The sequence below is a fragment of the Crocuta crocuta genome, unplaced genomic scaffold (genome assembly GCF_008692635.1).
Source record: "Crocuta crocuta isolate KB4526 unplaced genomic scaffold, BGI_CrCroc_1.0 scaffold247, whole genome shotgun sequence".
Taxonomy (NCBI): domain Eukaryota; kingdom Metazoa; phylum Chordata; class Mammalia; order Carnivora; family Hyaenidae; genus Crocuta; species Crocuta crocuta.
In genome coordinates this window covers 1,240,940-1,257,003 of record NW_027531910.1, presented here as the reverse complement: position 1 = coordinate 1,257,003, position 16,064 = coordinate 1,240,940, and the positions used below count along the sequence as shown (strand labels likewise).

Below are 16,064 nucleotides of genomic sequence, written 5' to 3'. Positions count from 1 at the left end.
TTTCTTTTGTGTTCATAATTTTTTATGATTCAGTGACAATAACAATTATAAGAAGAGTATACTGAAATTGTATTTGAGAGATTTGAATGAGTCATGGTCTGATAATTAAAACTAAATAAATTTTGTAACGAATAATCATTTTGAGGAACATTTCTGAAATTCTTATAATTCACTTTCTGTGTAGATTGTTCTCTTTATAAGCTATTTATGATTTATCATATAAATGATATAAAATATTTTAAATTGATATTATATAAATCACAAATAATAGAGCTTTATCTGTTTACAAAACATGGACTGCTTTTCTATCAGTGGACTCCCATCCAGTATTTTATATTCAGATTAAAAATAAGGAAAAATTTATTAATTTTGTTCAAGGATTTTACTGATGAGAACCTGTGACAGTTACTATACTCTTAAAAAGAAACTCCTCAGCAACAGGGAGACACTGATTACTGATAGAAAGCAGTTGACATATTCATATAGAAAATGGGCTTTTTATGGTATTGGTCATTTTTTGTAAACCTCAATATAAGATAATCAGTTTCTTCTTAGGTAATGTCTTGATGTATCCAGTATCTCATTTTTATAATCTGCAAAATTATAAATACATGTTTAATAAATACCCTTAATACAACTGATCTCCCCCCAAAGAAAGTGAACAATGTGCTTATTAAATTGCATGGATTACCTTCATTTTCATTATAGAAACACTTACTGTCTATGGAAAATGAGTTGCAGGTATCATTACATTTTTACATACTTTTGTGTTCTAGGTATGGAAATCATCCAGCATTTTATAGGTACAAGACCAAGACTGGCAGTGCCCTTCCTATGTTTTATATCTATGATTCCTATATCACAAAGCCTGAGAAATGGGCCAATCTGTTAACCACCACAGGATCTCAGAGCATTCGCAATTCTCCTTATGATGGACTGTTCATTGCACTTCTAGTAGAAAGCAAACATAGGTACGATATTCTACAAGGTGGTTTTGATGGAATTTACACATATTTTGCCACAAATGGCTTTACTTACGGCTCATCCTATGAGAACTGGGCTAGGCTAAAATTTTTTTGTGATCAGTTCAACCTACTGTTTATCCCAAGTGTTGGCCCAGGATATATAGATACCAGCATCCGTCCATGGAACGCTCAAAATACTCGGAACCGAATCAGTGGGAAATACTATGAAACTGCCCTGGGTGCCGCACTACATGCCCACCCCAGTGTAATTTCCATCACCTCTTTTAATGAGTGGCATGAAGGAACTCAGATTGAAAAAGCTGTTCCCAAAAAAACCAGTAATACAGTGTACCTGGATTACCGGCCTCATAAACCAAGTCTTTATCTAGAACTAACTCGTAAATGGTCTGAAAAATACAGTAAGGAAAGAGCCGCTTATGCATTCGATCATGAGCTGCCTCTTTCTTAATGCATTTATAATTATAGAAAGCAATAAATATGTTTTTTGAGTTACAGGAATAACTGTCAGTCAGTATACACTGATCTTAAAAGAATTTGTCCTTTTTTAAAAATGGTAACAACATTGGCACCCTTCACAGTGCTGCACTGAAAAAATATGGGAGAAAAATTGTGCCTAATTTGCTGAATTTCTACTTTGATACTAATTTTTATTTCACAGTAAATGCTTGTGTTGCATAATTAGTGCACAGTTACATCCAACTTGTATTCTGGGCCAAAGAAATAGATTGTGTGCATATTTGGTATGTCTAGTGAGGAAAATAAGACCTAAACAATAGTGTACATGTTTGATTTAGACTTTTTTCAGTGATTCAGTCATCCAGAGTCTGAACACTAAAGTCTCCAATAAAAATTCTTAAGGAAAACGTAATCATAACTTCAGTCTTACAGTGAATCCTGTCGTGTGAGGAAGGCCTGCTTTCTGAAGCACAGCATCCTTTGAGGATTTTTGATAAACTGTAGCACGCTTGGTGTTGTGTCTGTCTCATGTATCTGCTTCACAATGCTGAATTCCAGATTTTAGAAGCTGTGGAAAGTTGTTTCATAAAAGTTAACAATTACTTCTTAATTATTAAGAAAACATACTTCACAATTGTTATTCATGTTTCAAAAATTCAATGTTAATGAGAGATCAACTGTTAATATCAATTTTTCTTTTTCTTTCTTACCGATCCCTGGATTTCCTTCATGTTTTAAGCTATTTTTACCAAAATAGAGAAAATATACTTAGCATTTTAAGGCCGTGGAAATGAAAATTCTTTTATGTCTTAAATCATTCCTAAGTTTTACTTTTAACACTCTAATAATGGAAATAATCTCATTTAAAATACTTTGGTATTATGTATAATAATATCCCCCGTAAAAAACATCATACTTTCATGGTACCTATCACGTTTAATGCTTGTGATCAGTTGTCATACTGTGACAGATTAACCTACCTATATGCTAATAGTGAAACTCTAATAGTATATGTTCTCCTCCAGTTCTTACAGTTAATATTTGTAACTAGAACTGTAGTAAAAAAATATATGCTATTACATGAATAGTGTAAAATTATTTCTTATTAAATTTAAATAGAAGCAATTGGGCAGTGCTAATCAAAAATACATAAATCTTCAGGGTTTAGAGACACTCATGCAGAAGTAAAGTAACAGTAGAATTTATCATAAAATAGCTCATCAGGTGATGAAACTTATTTTTAATCAGTGATTTTGAAGTAAAATTTCTTTGAAAAGAGGTATGATTCGTGTTTAACTTATTTATAACTTAATTTGCCATTTCTCAGAATGATCAGACCAGGAGAAATTAGTACAACAGTAGTAATCCACTTTCTACAGGGAATGACAATAAATCACTATAATGACATAAGCAAGCATCTTCATAGGCACACTCATACAGATGATAGAACCTGTGGATTTTTTTTTCTTATATTAGCCACTGTATGCTATCATAGGGATGAATTCTAAATATGTCATGCCTAGTAATCCCTTACACTGTATTAAATTTTGAAGAACTACTACAGAGAAAATTTTGTCACTGTTTATACTGTATATTTGTACCTACTGTGACAGAAAATTTTATGAACTGGTTCTTAGATTAAGGGAAAGTGTATGAAAACAAAGTCAACAAATCCTCAATACAAATACCACCACTTCCTATCTATCTTGCTCTCATTGCAGACCTAGATCATTGACAGCATGCATTACCTCTAAACTTTACCCCAACCAGCCAGTAACAATCAGACTTCAAAGGAAGATAAAACAGGTCTGTCTTCAGTGCAGAAAGTTATTTATTTTCAAGGGAAAAATGTTTGGAGACTATCATGTGTCTTTTCACCTGTTTTAAAAAAACAATTATTAGAAGGAGTCATCTCCAATAATTTTATTCTCAAGAATGCTCTCAAAACCTTCCTCAGGTATTTATTACAGCTGCCTTCATCATTTGACTTATAGCACAGTTTATATCATTATTATCACAAGAAGAGCAAAGAACTGATTGGCTAATTTAAACCATATAGGTGTAAATTCAGTAAACTTAAACAGTGTAATATATGCAATGCATGAATCATAATTCTTTTATGGTTTATAGAAAAATCTGTTTTATTGTCCCTTTAAGGACTAATTGTCAAAAACTGCTGTTAATAATGTTTAAGTTGTACATTAACTTTTTTGTTTTGAAGTAATTAAAAATGGACTTTTGTTATATTATCTTTCATTTAATAAAAGCATACATGAAATAGTATATCTTATATATAAAAATGTGCTCCTTTCTACTTATGAAATATTTAATTTCTGTTTAACAGATGAAAGTAGTATTCATTCAGCATTTGATATTTTGTTTGAGATACGTAGCACTTACAAAGTCTATCTTTAATTGCATATACATTTCAAATGTGTGAATTTGCTAACCACGCTTTTTTTTTAATTTGGGAGATGTTTTATTATTTTTTTTTTGTTCTTTGGGCATAATCATGTTCTAACTCTTTTGGGAAATTGATCTTACCCTAACAAGCTACCAAGTTTATAACCATGCACATTTTCAAACTGATCATGTAGTTTAAACACTATAGTGCCTACAGAAACAGCTCTTAACACTCTGTATCTAAATTTTGGATTACAGTCAAACACTCTCATGTTCCATAGTATAGATGCAATACTTTATTTATGACCAGCAAAAGTCCAATCACTTTAAAAAATATCTACAATTTCAAAATGAAAAATGGACCTAGCCACAGCCCCAAGCAGAAAAGTTCTTTGGCTCAAATGTCTCTTTTTAAAAAATATACTCCAAATTAAATTTTATACTGACTTTGTTACAAGTCCACATAAAGTCTAAATGTTATTGTATACTGTAAAACTATCCTTGAGAATTCAGGTACTACATTGGCTTGATTACGTTACAGAGACTCGCTTATCCTTAGCCCAAAGAACTTAGTAGTAGTGCAGTTATATTTCACCTGTCCATGAAGAGAGGAACATTTTTCAGTGTGATTAGTTTTTGTTGGTTTTACATAATTTATGATATCAAAAGAAATTAAAAACTAGTAAGCAAATGGTCATAGATCTAAAATTTACTGAAATTAAAACAGCACTTTTTATTTTCGATGTTCTAGATTTCATTTAAAAGCATCTTAAATTGTTTTAAAAAATTAGCCATAAATTTAACCATAAAGTTAAAGAGCCTTTCAGAAAATACCCCATGAGGGGTGGCTGGGTGGGTGGGTGGCTCGGTGGCTCAGTCGTTTCAGCATCCGACTTTGGCTCAGGTCATGATCTTGCAGCTCGTGGGTTCGAGCCCCGTGTCGGGCTCTGTGCTGACAGCTAGCTCAGAGCCTGGAGGCTGTTTTGGATTCTGTACCTCCCTCTCTCTCTGACCCTCCCCTGCTTACACTGTCTCTCTCTCTCTCTCCCTCTCTCTCTCTCTCTCTCTCAGAAATAAATAAAGCATTTAAAAATTTAAAAAAATACCCCATGAAATAAATATTTCATGATATAAAACAATGGTATACTATTATAATTCTATATACAATTCAACTTATGGTATATGATTGTATATTCATGCTTTGTGTTTTTGACTTTTTGAAAGAATTGGTTAAAAATCTAGGCAAAGATTTTTGTAAACAACATAAAGTGACACTCTTTATCTATTCAATCACATTTAAAATATATTACAGTTATATTCATGCATAAAAGTATGTTTGAATCAGTTTTACAAAAGCCATTATGAAAACACTGTCACCATTTTGCTAATATCTAATGTAATGTGATGTTTACCCTGATTTTGAAAATTGAAAAAATATTTCAAAGAAATTCAACTGTAATAAATGCAATAAAGTTTAGAAATTTATATATTTAAATAGTCACCTAAATATAGTGTGCCAGAACCATTTTGTATATAGTAAGTTTATTTTGAAGGCTGCCATTCTATATGTTTTTTAATTACTTAGATTCATTAGTCATGTGGCACACTATTAAGCCGTTAATATTAAAGTAAAGCAATCTAACCTTTGGCGTCATGTAAAAAGTTAACTGTAAATCTGCTAAATTCTTCAAAATTGGTGTTATATTTATTTAAAGTACATTCTTGAAAAGTATACTCTTGACTTTTTGGCCATCTGGTAAAAAATGTTGAATGTTAATCATTTTATCAATAAGTAGGTAGGCTCAAGTTCTGTTTTTTTTTTTTTCCCTTCATGAGTATTATGTATTTTTAGCTAAAGACTTAATCTCCAAATAAAATATTATTTTAATGTACAGTATTTCATTGTTTTCTTTTCACTTGAGTCATTCTTATATAGTGTGTAGGTAATATTTCCTCTTTTTAAAAATGTGTGTACTTTTTGAAAAAAATAAAATGTTTTCTGCAAAAAACGTAATTTAAAAACTTACTGGATCACCTGGGTGGCTCAGTTGATTAAGTGTCCGACTTTTGCTCAGGTCATAATCTTATAGTTGCTGAGTTCAAGCCCCACATTGAGTTCTGTGCTGATGGCTCAGAGCCTGGAGACTGCTTCAGATTCTGAGTCTCCCTCTCTCTCCCCCTCTGCCACTTGTGCTCTATCTCTCTCTCTCTCAAAGTAAATTTTTAAATATGAACAATGACAGATGAGGTTTTATAAAGAATGTACATATACAATGCTAGCATGTGTGTTTAACTACATATTTGGTATTGAGCTTTAGTTATAGAAAGTGTTATATGTTTCTTCTAGAAAAGCACCTCCTTTAATCTACAAGGTAAACTTTACCTTGTCAACAGAATTTAAAGTAAAAGGTACAACATGGGGAATATAGTCAATGGTACTATAATGTTGCATTTAGTAACTACATTTATGGAGAGCACAGCATAATGCATGGAGTTGTTGAATTGCTATGTTGTATACCTGAAACGAATGTAATGTAGATCAGAAAATTTCAGAAAAATGCATTTCTCAAATGGGCATTGTACCTAGTGTCAAAAATGTAAAAACCTACAGGAGCCTGTCAGGTAATAGTGATATTCTTGAAAAGGCAAAACTCTACAGACAGAAGACATTGGTGGTCACCATGGTTTAGGTGTTGGGGAAAGGGGCTTGATTACAAAGGAGCAGCACAAAATAATTGTTGATTGCTCAACACTATACTTTTGGAAAAATTCACAGATGTATTCAACTGCTTTCCCGTTAACACATACACAAACAGGTTAGTTTTCTGTATATTAGTATTTTTTAAGCCTATAATGTTAACTACTACGCATTCATACAAATGATAAAAATTAAAAAAGACTTAGAATGCTAAAGCAATCATACTTTGTGGTGCCAGTATAAAATACTTCGCCAACTTTCAAAAACTGGCAATTTCTTATATAGCTAGACATGTCTTTACGCTATGACCAACAATGTCACTTCTAGTAGTAGAATTTCTCATCTTCCATCCTCATTTTCTTTTCCCTATCTCAAATCATGCCACTGTCATTCATGCCACATGACCAGAAATGTGGTCATTCTTTGCCTTACCACACTCTCTCAGTGCCCTGAGCCACATCAGCCATTAGGTACTGCTACTCTTTCCATAGATATTTCCTAAATATTTATGCTATGTTCCATCTCTATAATCTCTGATCATACCTAAGATACCGTCATTTTTTTCACTTGGCCTGTTACATCTTCTCAACTAGTTTATGTAGAGTATTGTCTAAATAAATCACTCTCTAGGCCCAGTCTAGGTCATTCTCTTGCTTCAAATCCTTTAAGTGACTGCAAATTTCCTACAGAATAAAGCACAAACTTCAGAAGGTATGAAAGATGTCTCATTACTGTTCAATGCCTATAGCAACAGAATTTTTGCTACATCATAGTATTTTACTTTAGAGGGATTGACAAACACAACTTGCTATTTCATAATCCCATGAAAAGATACACACACACACACACAAAATATGCGTGTGATGTCTTCCTCATTGTTCCTCACTTATTTACTCCTACTTGAAGGAGCATAAGAATGGAACAGAAAAGCAAAGGTAGAAAGGAAATAGATATTTCTAACAAGTATCTAATATGTGTCAAACACTGTGTTAAAGTTCTGTACATGTTATTTCATGTGATAATCATCTAACATTCTGAAGCAGTTTATGTTTATTTTATAATTAAGGATACTATAATACAAAATTTGTCAATGTCCCACAGCCACTTGAGTCGAGATGGGTCTGAACAAATGATGTCATTCTACTATAGGGCCAGCTTATCTAGAAGTATTTCCCAACACTGTCCCTGCTCACACAGGTTAGATACTCCAACTACACTTCTAGCACTTACTACTTTGTATTGAGATATACTTCATAGGTAAGTATCTTTTTAAAATAAGCACATTGGGAGTGGGGAGTATCTTTGGTTTCACTTTTTTAAAAAGAATATCATACATGGAAGAAACATAATAGATATTTAGGTTTTTTAAAAGGGAGTCATGGACTCAACACTAAATTTAATGAAATGTAGCATTCCTCATAACTTTGAAACCTCAGAGGTGCATCTTTTCCATCTTTACACTCCCAGTGTCTGACACAGGTTGGGTGCAAATTAAATAACTTGTTGAATTGACAGATTTATATGAAGCTTGGCATATACAAAACAATGTGTTACACAAAGGTTTCTTCTCATGAACATTTCTTACTACTCTTATCCTCTTGAGCTACTTGCAAGAAAATTGTAGATGCGTTCCATGAATTGATGATTATAACCAAATAATATCGGCATATAAAATATCTTTTTATCTTCACTAACTAAAACATTAAAAATAACTTGTAGTTGTGGGGCACCTGGCTGACTCAGTCGGTTAAATGTCTGACTCTTGATTTTGGCTCAGGTCATCATCTTAGGGTTCATGGGATCGAGCCCCACATCAGGCTCCACGCTTGGCATGGAGCCTGTTTGAAATTCTCTCTCCCTCTCCCTCTTTTCATCCCCTGCTCGTTCTCTCTTTCTCACTCGATAAATAAACATTTAGAAAATAAATAAAACTGTAGTTATATCTCATAAGTTTTATTTTGTTGTTTTTCTGACCCTTTCATACAAAATCAATTTCAGGAAAGTCCTATAATGCAGGCAAAAACAATAAACAGAAAAACTCCATTGCTTACATAAAAGTAAAGCTATTCTGTTGATTAAACACATTAGAGGCAGAAATTCTAGAAGTGTCCCAATTAAACATATTTGTAATCAGTCATTTACTCTAACAGTATAATGTTTGAGATAGTCATAGCTTCTGAGCTATTTACATAATCCCTGTGCTCTTTCCACTAAATGTTTTGCTAAATTTAACACAGCTATTAAAACAACATGCACCAGAAATTTTTAAAAAGTAAATATTGACATGCTTTTCAATCAATATTAAGATTTAGAAAACCATGTGTGGAATATTAACCTCATTTCTCCATTAATCATAATTCCTCATAGATCTTTCCATCTTAAGTAAGACAGTAGAGTCAGTTCTTTCTTACTACTTGTGACAAAGTCCCACAGATACCATACAGCATATTTAGCAATTGACTAAAATATGATGACTGGGTTGGATAAACAGTTATCCTAGGAAACCACATGCTGGAGAAATCTTGAAGAGGTTGTTTAGTCAGATGGTACACATTCTTACATATATGTTATCCTTTTTCCCATTTCCTGACACCTCCACTACCTTCTCTCTCCAATTCATGATCTTTCTTCCTAATTAACTAAGTAGAAGCAATCGAAGATGTTTCCCAAAGAGCCATTCCTTTATATAATGCCCTCCCCATAAGTGTGAGTAGGATCTATAATTGATACTCATTTCTAACAGACTACAGTAAAGTTTATGGTGTTGTCATTTCTGCAATTACTATATGGCTAGGTGAAATGATTTTGAAGATGTAATTGAGATACCTAATCAGTTAACCTTAAGTTAATCAAAAGGTACAGAATTCTTGGTGGGCTGCCTAATCAGGTGATCCATTTTTTAAAAAAGGCCAGAGGTTATAGACAATACATTAGAGATACTGTCTCACTGACAAGAAGCAAACCACCATGAGTGTACAGCTTCAAAGAAATGAAGTCCCCCAGCAACCACAGGAACTGAGAAGGGGACTCAGCTTTACATTTTCCTCAGTACCGGCTGATGCCTTAATTACAGCTCTGTAAGACCCTGAGCCAAGAATCCAGGTAAGCCATGCCAAGTACCCTGACTCACAGAAACTGATCATTTTGTAATAATTTGTTACATAACGATAGAAAACTAATACACAGTCAAAAGAAAATGTGCATTATCTGCCACCCCCACATGCATTCTCCTGCATGCACTTGGGCTCATCAACCCTGTCAACCTTTCTTTTAATTATGAATAAATCATCCTTGTTTTACCTAAGTCTGGTTTCTCCCTCTGGGTTCTAAACCCTATTTCACCTTTGTGATCAAAGGCACAAAACTGACAATAGTACTCTCTTACTCGGAAATCATTAAATCTCCCCTTCTCTACTGACTCATTTCATCACCAAACAGGATCTGTTTTCTTCTGCCTTCATAAAACATACGGTCTCTGTGGTATCATCTCTAAGAAACAATAACCCCAGTCTAAGTCATGAGAAAAAAACATCAGACACACTCAAATTGAGGGACCTCCTGCAAAATGCCTAACCGGTACTCCACAAACTGTCAAGGTCATGAAACAAGGAAAGGCTGACTATCATAGGCCAGCAGAGACAAAGGCAACACGGCAACGAAATGCAGTGGCTTCTGGGACTGGACCCTGCAACAGTAAAAGGACATTAAGGGAACAAGTGTTGAACTCTGAATAGAGTCTGAAGCAATCTATGTTAGTTTCTTAGTCTTGACAAATATACCATCATGGTCCGTCACCTTCTTTAGGTCTTTGCTGAAATATCCGTGAGGACTTTCAGTGAGTCCTTCTTTGACTATTCTATTTTAGATTACACCTATTTTCATTGAACACACGTTTATAGCATACTTACTTTTAGATAATAAGGAAATAAACTGAAAGTAATATCTCCATGTACAAGTAGTTAACAGGCTAGAAACGAGTAATTTCTTTACAAGGTAATCATTGTTTCTGCTTGTCCAGTGTCCCTTAAGATTTTATGATAAAAAGTCTGTTCTTTGTATTTGAGGAACAACCTTGTGCTAGCTTGCACACACACACGTGCGTGTGCTCTCTCCAAAATAAATAAATACATAAATAAACCTTATTTACTGTGGATTGGATTTTCTATAAAGGGTATAATTTGAGTCCTAAAATCATCTAACTTTGGTTTAATTAAGGTGTACATTATACTAAGGACCAATGGGTAAAACAGATATGGGGCCTAAGAGAAAAATAAGTTTATTGACCAGTGGCTTATTACCTATTAGCTACCAACCTCTTGGCATAGCAGTTATTTCTAAGCATATACAATTATGAACAACCTTTTATGAGAATCAAGAATTTCCCCTAGTGTGGGTGAACCACTTAGTCAAATAGAGTTGGTGACAACTGCTTGGATGAGTTACTGGGTGTTCTCTCCATGAGTGCAACTTAGTCAAGCAAACAAAACCAGTTGAGACATGTAAATGTGATACTTTTAAAATGCTTTTAGTTCTGAGTGGTAGCAAGATTTTTTTTTACAAAAAATATGTTAATTTCTATGAGGAAAAGTGACAGATATTTTTGAGAATGCATGAATAGCCCTATAAAAACTGACAGTTGTGAGAGAACTTCAGATTTCTTTTATTTGCTCACAAAATCTAATAATATCCAACACAAGTTGAAATAGAATTTTCTATATGCTGCAGCCTCTTGAACTTTTTCTCTTATGAATATTTCTCTTATAAAACCATTTTAAGCTTGATATGTAAATTATGTATATTTATAAAAAACATATTATTTAAATTTAGTGTGTTGATTTTGTTGCCTCAAGTAAGCATGTCTTGTTTAGCCTCAATGGGGACATTCTTTCTTAATACACTACATTTATAATATAATCCAATATTTTTCTGCCTATATTAAAAAGGGACTTTATTGATGAATGTTAAATTAATTTGCTAGTAAGGAGGACTGAAATCATACACACAGATAATTTGATTAAGTTTGTGTTGTTTTATCCTTAAAGTCCACATAAAATGAGATGTTTTGTAAAGTCTCATTCCACAGTTTATAAAATTGAGAAAATTAAAAAATAAAATATATTTGTCTAGAGAGGACTAATAAATGAAAACACATTATTTTCTATTTTTTCTCAATGCCAGCTGCCACAGACTCATATTTGGAAATTTTCATGGCTATTACAATATTTGAAAATTATATGAATTCACATTTAATAACTTATTTTCAGATATATAAACTAAATTTTCTTTATCTGTACTTCTTACATTACATAGGTATTCATGAATAAACTTAAAATTCCAAACTGTTACGGTTGAGACCTGGATTCACTTAAACATGGTTTTATTTTATTGTATATTTTTCATTTTCATTTTATTTTTTATTGACATATAGCTGATATACAACATGGCATCAATTTCAGGTGTTCTAACTTTGTTTAACTGAGGTAATTTAAATACTTTAGAGAATTATGGAGCTTAAGTCTAGTTACCATCTGTTACCATGTAAAGTTATTATAATATTATTGGCCATATTCCCTATGCTGCACTTTATATGATTTGCTTATTTTATAACTGGAAGTCTGTACATTTGAATCCCCTTCACGTATTGTACCCATTCCCCATCCTCCCCAAACATCAGTTTATCTCCTATATCTATATGTCCTGTTTTTGTTTTATTTCATTTGTTGGTTTCATTTTCTTCGATTCCACATGAAGGCGAAATCATATAGTATTTGTCTTTTTCTGACTTATTTCGTTTAGCAGAATACCCTCTAGGTTCATATCTTAGCAAATGGCAAGATTTCATTGTTTTTTTATGGCTGAGTAATATTCCAGTGTGTGTGTATTACATTTTCTCTCTATAGTCATCTATCTATGGACTATGGATATATCCATATATTGGATATTGGATATTATACTGCAATGAACATTGGGATACATATATCTTTCTGAATTAGTATTTTTGTTCTCTTCACATCAATACCCAGAAGTGGAATTGCTGGATGGTATGGGAGTTCTATTTTCAATTTTTTGAGGAGCCGTCATACTATTTTCTGTAGTTGCTGTAGCAGTTTACATCCCTATCAACAATTTACAATGGTTCCCTTTTCTCTACATTTTCAAACATTCACTTTATTCAAATAATATCTGATATTCTGCGGATGTGATTGTAACACCATCACATCTGTAGTAATCTCAGTGATCTCTTTATCATTGGTGAAACACCCACAACTTTTCTTTAAATAAGGTATCTTTCACTAACTGACAATTGTTCTTTTGTTGCTCAGCATTATGGCATTGTATATTATTAAGATAGCTGAGAAAATATTGATTTTCTTTAATGATGCCTTACAACATTTCAGTCCTTTTGACTTTTTAACTTTTGTAGGCATTAATCCAAGAATTTGTAAACTGAAATATTTCTTCTTTATTGTGTACTGATTTCCAAGAGCTCCAGAGAAATGTATTTTTATTCATTATTTATAAGCATCATTAAGCATCATTCTTTCTTAATGGTAATTACTGTGCTCTAAGAAATAAAATATTTTCAACTATGAATTTGAGAAACCTATTTTACCTAACTAGCTTCAAGTAAGTCAACAATTTATAGTGACACTTTCACTGAAAACTTGATAATCAACTTGGAAATAAGCTTAAATGTCCTTCATCTTCAAATTTTTAGAAATTTCTCTAGGGGCTCTTTTGCTTTTTTGTTGTTATTTTGTTTTGTTTTGTTTTTCTCTTCACTTCTTCCTTGCTTTCTGATTTCCCCCTTCCTTCTCTCTCTCTCTTNGAACTATTGGGATACAAAGTATATGGTGCCATACATTTTAAAATTTTCTCTCCACTTTTTAAATCTAAATTCCAAAGTAATTTTTACATGTTATAATCTGTCTTGAACTCTATAGACTTTGAAAGTAAGTTTTAGCGGAGATGGTCATCACACTTTTCATAAATTACAAACTCTAAATTATATAATAGTTGAATTTGCATCACTCCCTACATATATTCTGATTACAGCATGTTGATTCATCATGGATGAGAATGATATTTATGACTAATAGTTTTTGAATAGCTACTGATATGTTTTAGGTTGGTTGTCTCGTTAACCTTCAAAACATCCTTGTAGGGTAAGGGAACTAACTTTAACTCCAGTTTTAGTTTCCTCATCTGTAAAATGCAAATAATAGTAGCATGCAGCTCCTGGAGTTATGTGCTATTAGTTGAGGAAAATGATGCACAGTAACCTACTGCAGAGCTAACAGTATAGGACCAGGGTTTAAACCTAGCCCATTTAACTCTATAGTTTATGTGCGTAATTGTGCTATGGCACACTGAAGGCTAACTGCTGCTGGAAAGAACCCCTGCCCCTGCCCCTGCACTGCTCTCCATTGGATTGGGAAGTGGTTGGGGGCGGGGAGGTGACAGAGCTTGACTTTACTTTCACTCTGACTATGACTTCCCATCCTCTGATCATCACAACCTGATCTTGAATCAGTTCCAAGATGGATCTATAATTAGACTTAACCATTCTTATCTCCATGAAATACCATCAGTACAAATAGCTATTGTGTCCTATGTTCCTGGTTATCTTACTCCCCCTGACAAAAAGTCCAAATTTCATATCTTTTGTCAATTTACCTGCACATGGCACTAAACATTTGTTTAACCTGACTCAAGCTCCCATTCTTCCCTGTGGTCCACAGACTCTACGACAACCTCAGTTATCCCAGCTTTCTGATATTCAAGTGTATAATCTTCCTCTTGCATGTGTGTAGGGCCTGGAACTTGCTTCTAACCAATAAAATATGCAAAAGTGACTAGATTTCACATATGTGGTTATGATCAGAGATTGAAATTTCTGCTTTGCTAGAAGCATCTATCCCTTGCTGGTTTTGATGAAGCAAGCAGTCTTACTTGAAAGGTCTACATGACAAAGAACTGAGAGTAATCAGGTGACATCAGGAAGAAACTAAGGCCCTTAATCCATCAGTCTGTAAGTATCTGAATCCTGCCAACAACCACATGAGTTTGGAAGTGAATCCTTCCCTAGTCAAGTCCTGAGAACATAGCTTTGGCTGACACCTTCACTGTAGGTTTTCTGAGGACCAGACAAACCATTAGACTTTTGACCCACAGAAATTGGAAGATGATAAACCTGCACTGTTTTTAGCTGTTAAGTTTGCAATGTTATTGTTACACAGAAATATGCAACTAACACAACCCTGAGTTCCCCCCAGCCCTTTGTCTATGATCTCTAGAATCCACTGAGGAAATAGAGGCCATCAGAAAAGAATTTCTACATCCATCAAGTATTCCAATCTACCTACAGTCTTTTCCTGATTATTCAACTGTCTCTCTTGTTATGATGTATAATCTTTCTGCATTCCTAAGGCCATCTTTTGAATTGTGCATTTAATCCAATTCCCTTTCTCCACATCAAAGACTTTGTTTCTAGAATTATTTCTTCCCTCTCCATCTTCAATTTTTCTCTATCTATTGGATAGTTCTCATTTGTATAGAAGAATGTATAATATCCCCATCATAAAACAACAACAAAACCTTCCCTTGACTTTATCTCCCACCAGTTACAGCTCTCTATTCTTTTATACAGCAAATATCTCAGAAGGGTTGTTTATACCCTCTACTTCTCCTGCTATTCTCTTTTGGATCCAATTAAATCTTTCTTTCCTATCACTCCACTAGAAGTCCTCTTATTAAGACCTCTAATGACCTCCAAATTGCCAAATTTAAAAGGTAATTCTGTCTCCATCTTACTCAAGCTCTCAGCAGTGACGCAGTTGATCATTTCATCCTCCTTGAAGAACTTTCTTCCCTTAGTTTTGGTGACATCACCCACTTCTGGTTTTTCTTCTAACATTCACTCTCTTTTTTAGTCAACATTGCTGCATGCTCCTGCCTTTCTTAACCACTGAAGGTTACAAGGCTCTGGGCTTTGTCTTTGTATATCTTCTCTTCTTTATCAACATTTTCTTTCTAGGCAACTTTGTCTAGTACCATGGATATGCACGTAACTTCCAAAACGATATCTATAGGATATAACTTTCAAAATTGTATATATAAGCCCTGACTTTTCATCTGAACATCTAGGTTTACACAGTTAATCTGAACTTGGGTTTCTAATAAGTAACTTAAATTTAACTTTTAGAGAACTGAATTTGATTACCTGCATCCCACCTACATTTTCTTTTCCAGCAAGTGGCATCAGCATACTTTCTGTTCCTCATGCCAAAATGCTTAGCATCAACCTTTACTTCACATCCTACAGCCATTCCTTTATGGAGCATATGACAGTTCTGCCTTTAAAATGTGTCCCAAATATGAAACTTCCTCACTCCATTCACTGACTAGACCACTTCGGTTGTAGCCACCACCTTTTCTTTCCTGACTGTAACTTCTTACATTATTTCTATTTTTGGACACATACAGTCTATCTCCTTCTTAGTAGCTAAGCGATTTAAGTT

At 33.6% G+C, this 16,064-nt stretch overlaps 1 protein-coding gene across 3 annotated transcripts in view; it reads left to right on the top strand.

Moving 5' to 3' along the window:
• MANEA (mannosidase endo-alpha) overlaps positions 1-5,706 on the top strand; it is a 68,704-nt gene extending 62,998 nt beyond the window's left edge. For all 3 annotated transcript variants that reach the window (XM_077774689.1, XM_077774687.1, XM_077774688.1), the window contains exon 5: positions 777-5,706. In XM_077774689.1, the coding sequence (XP_077630815.1) occupies positions 777-1,434 (658 nt within the window). In that variant the 3' untranslated portion in view covers positions 1,435-5,706. The remainder of the gene's footprint in view (positions 1-776) is intronic.
• The last annotated feature ends 10,358 nt before the right edge of the window (positions 5,707-16,064 follow it).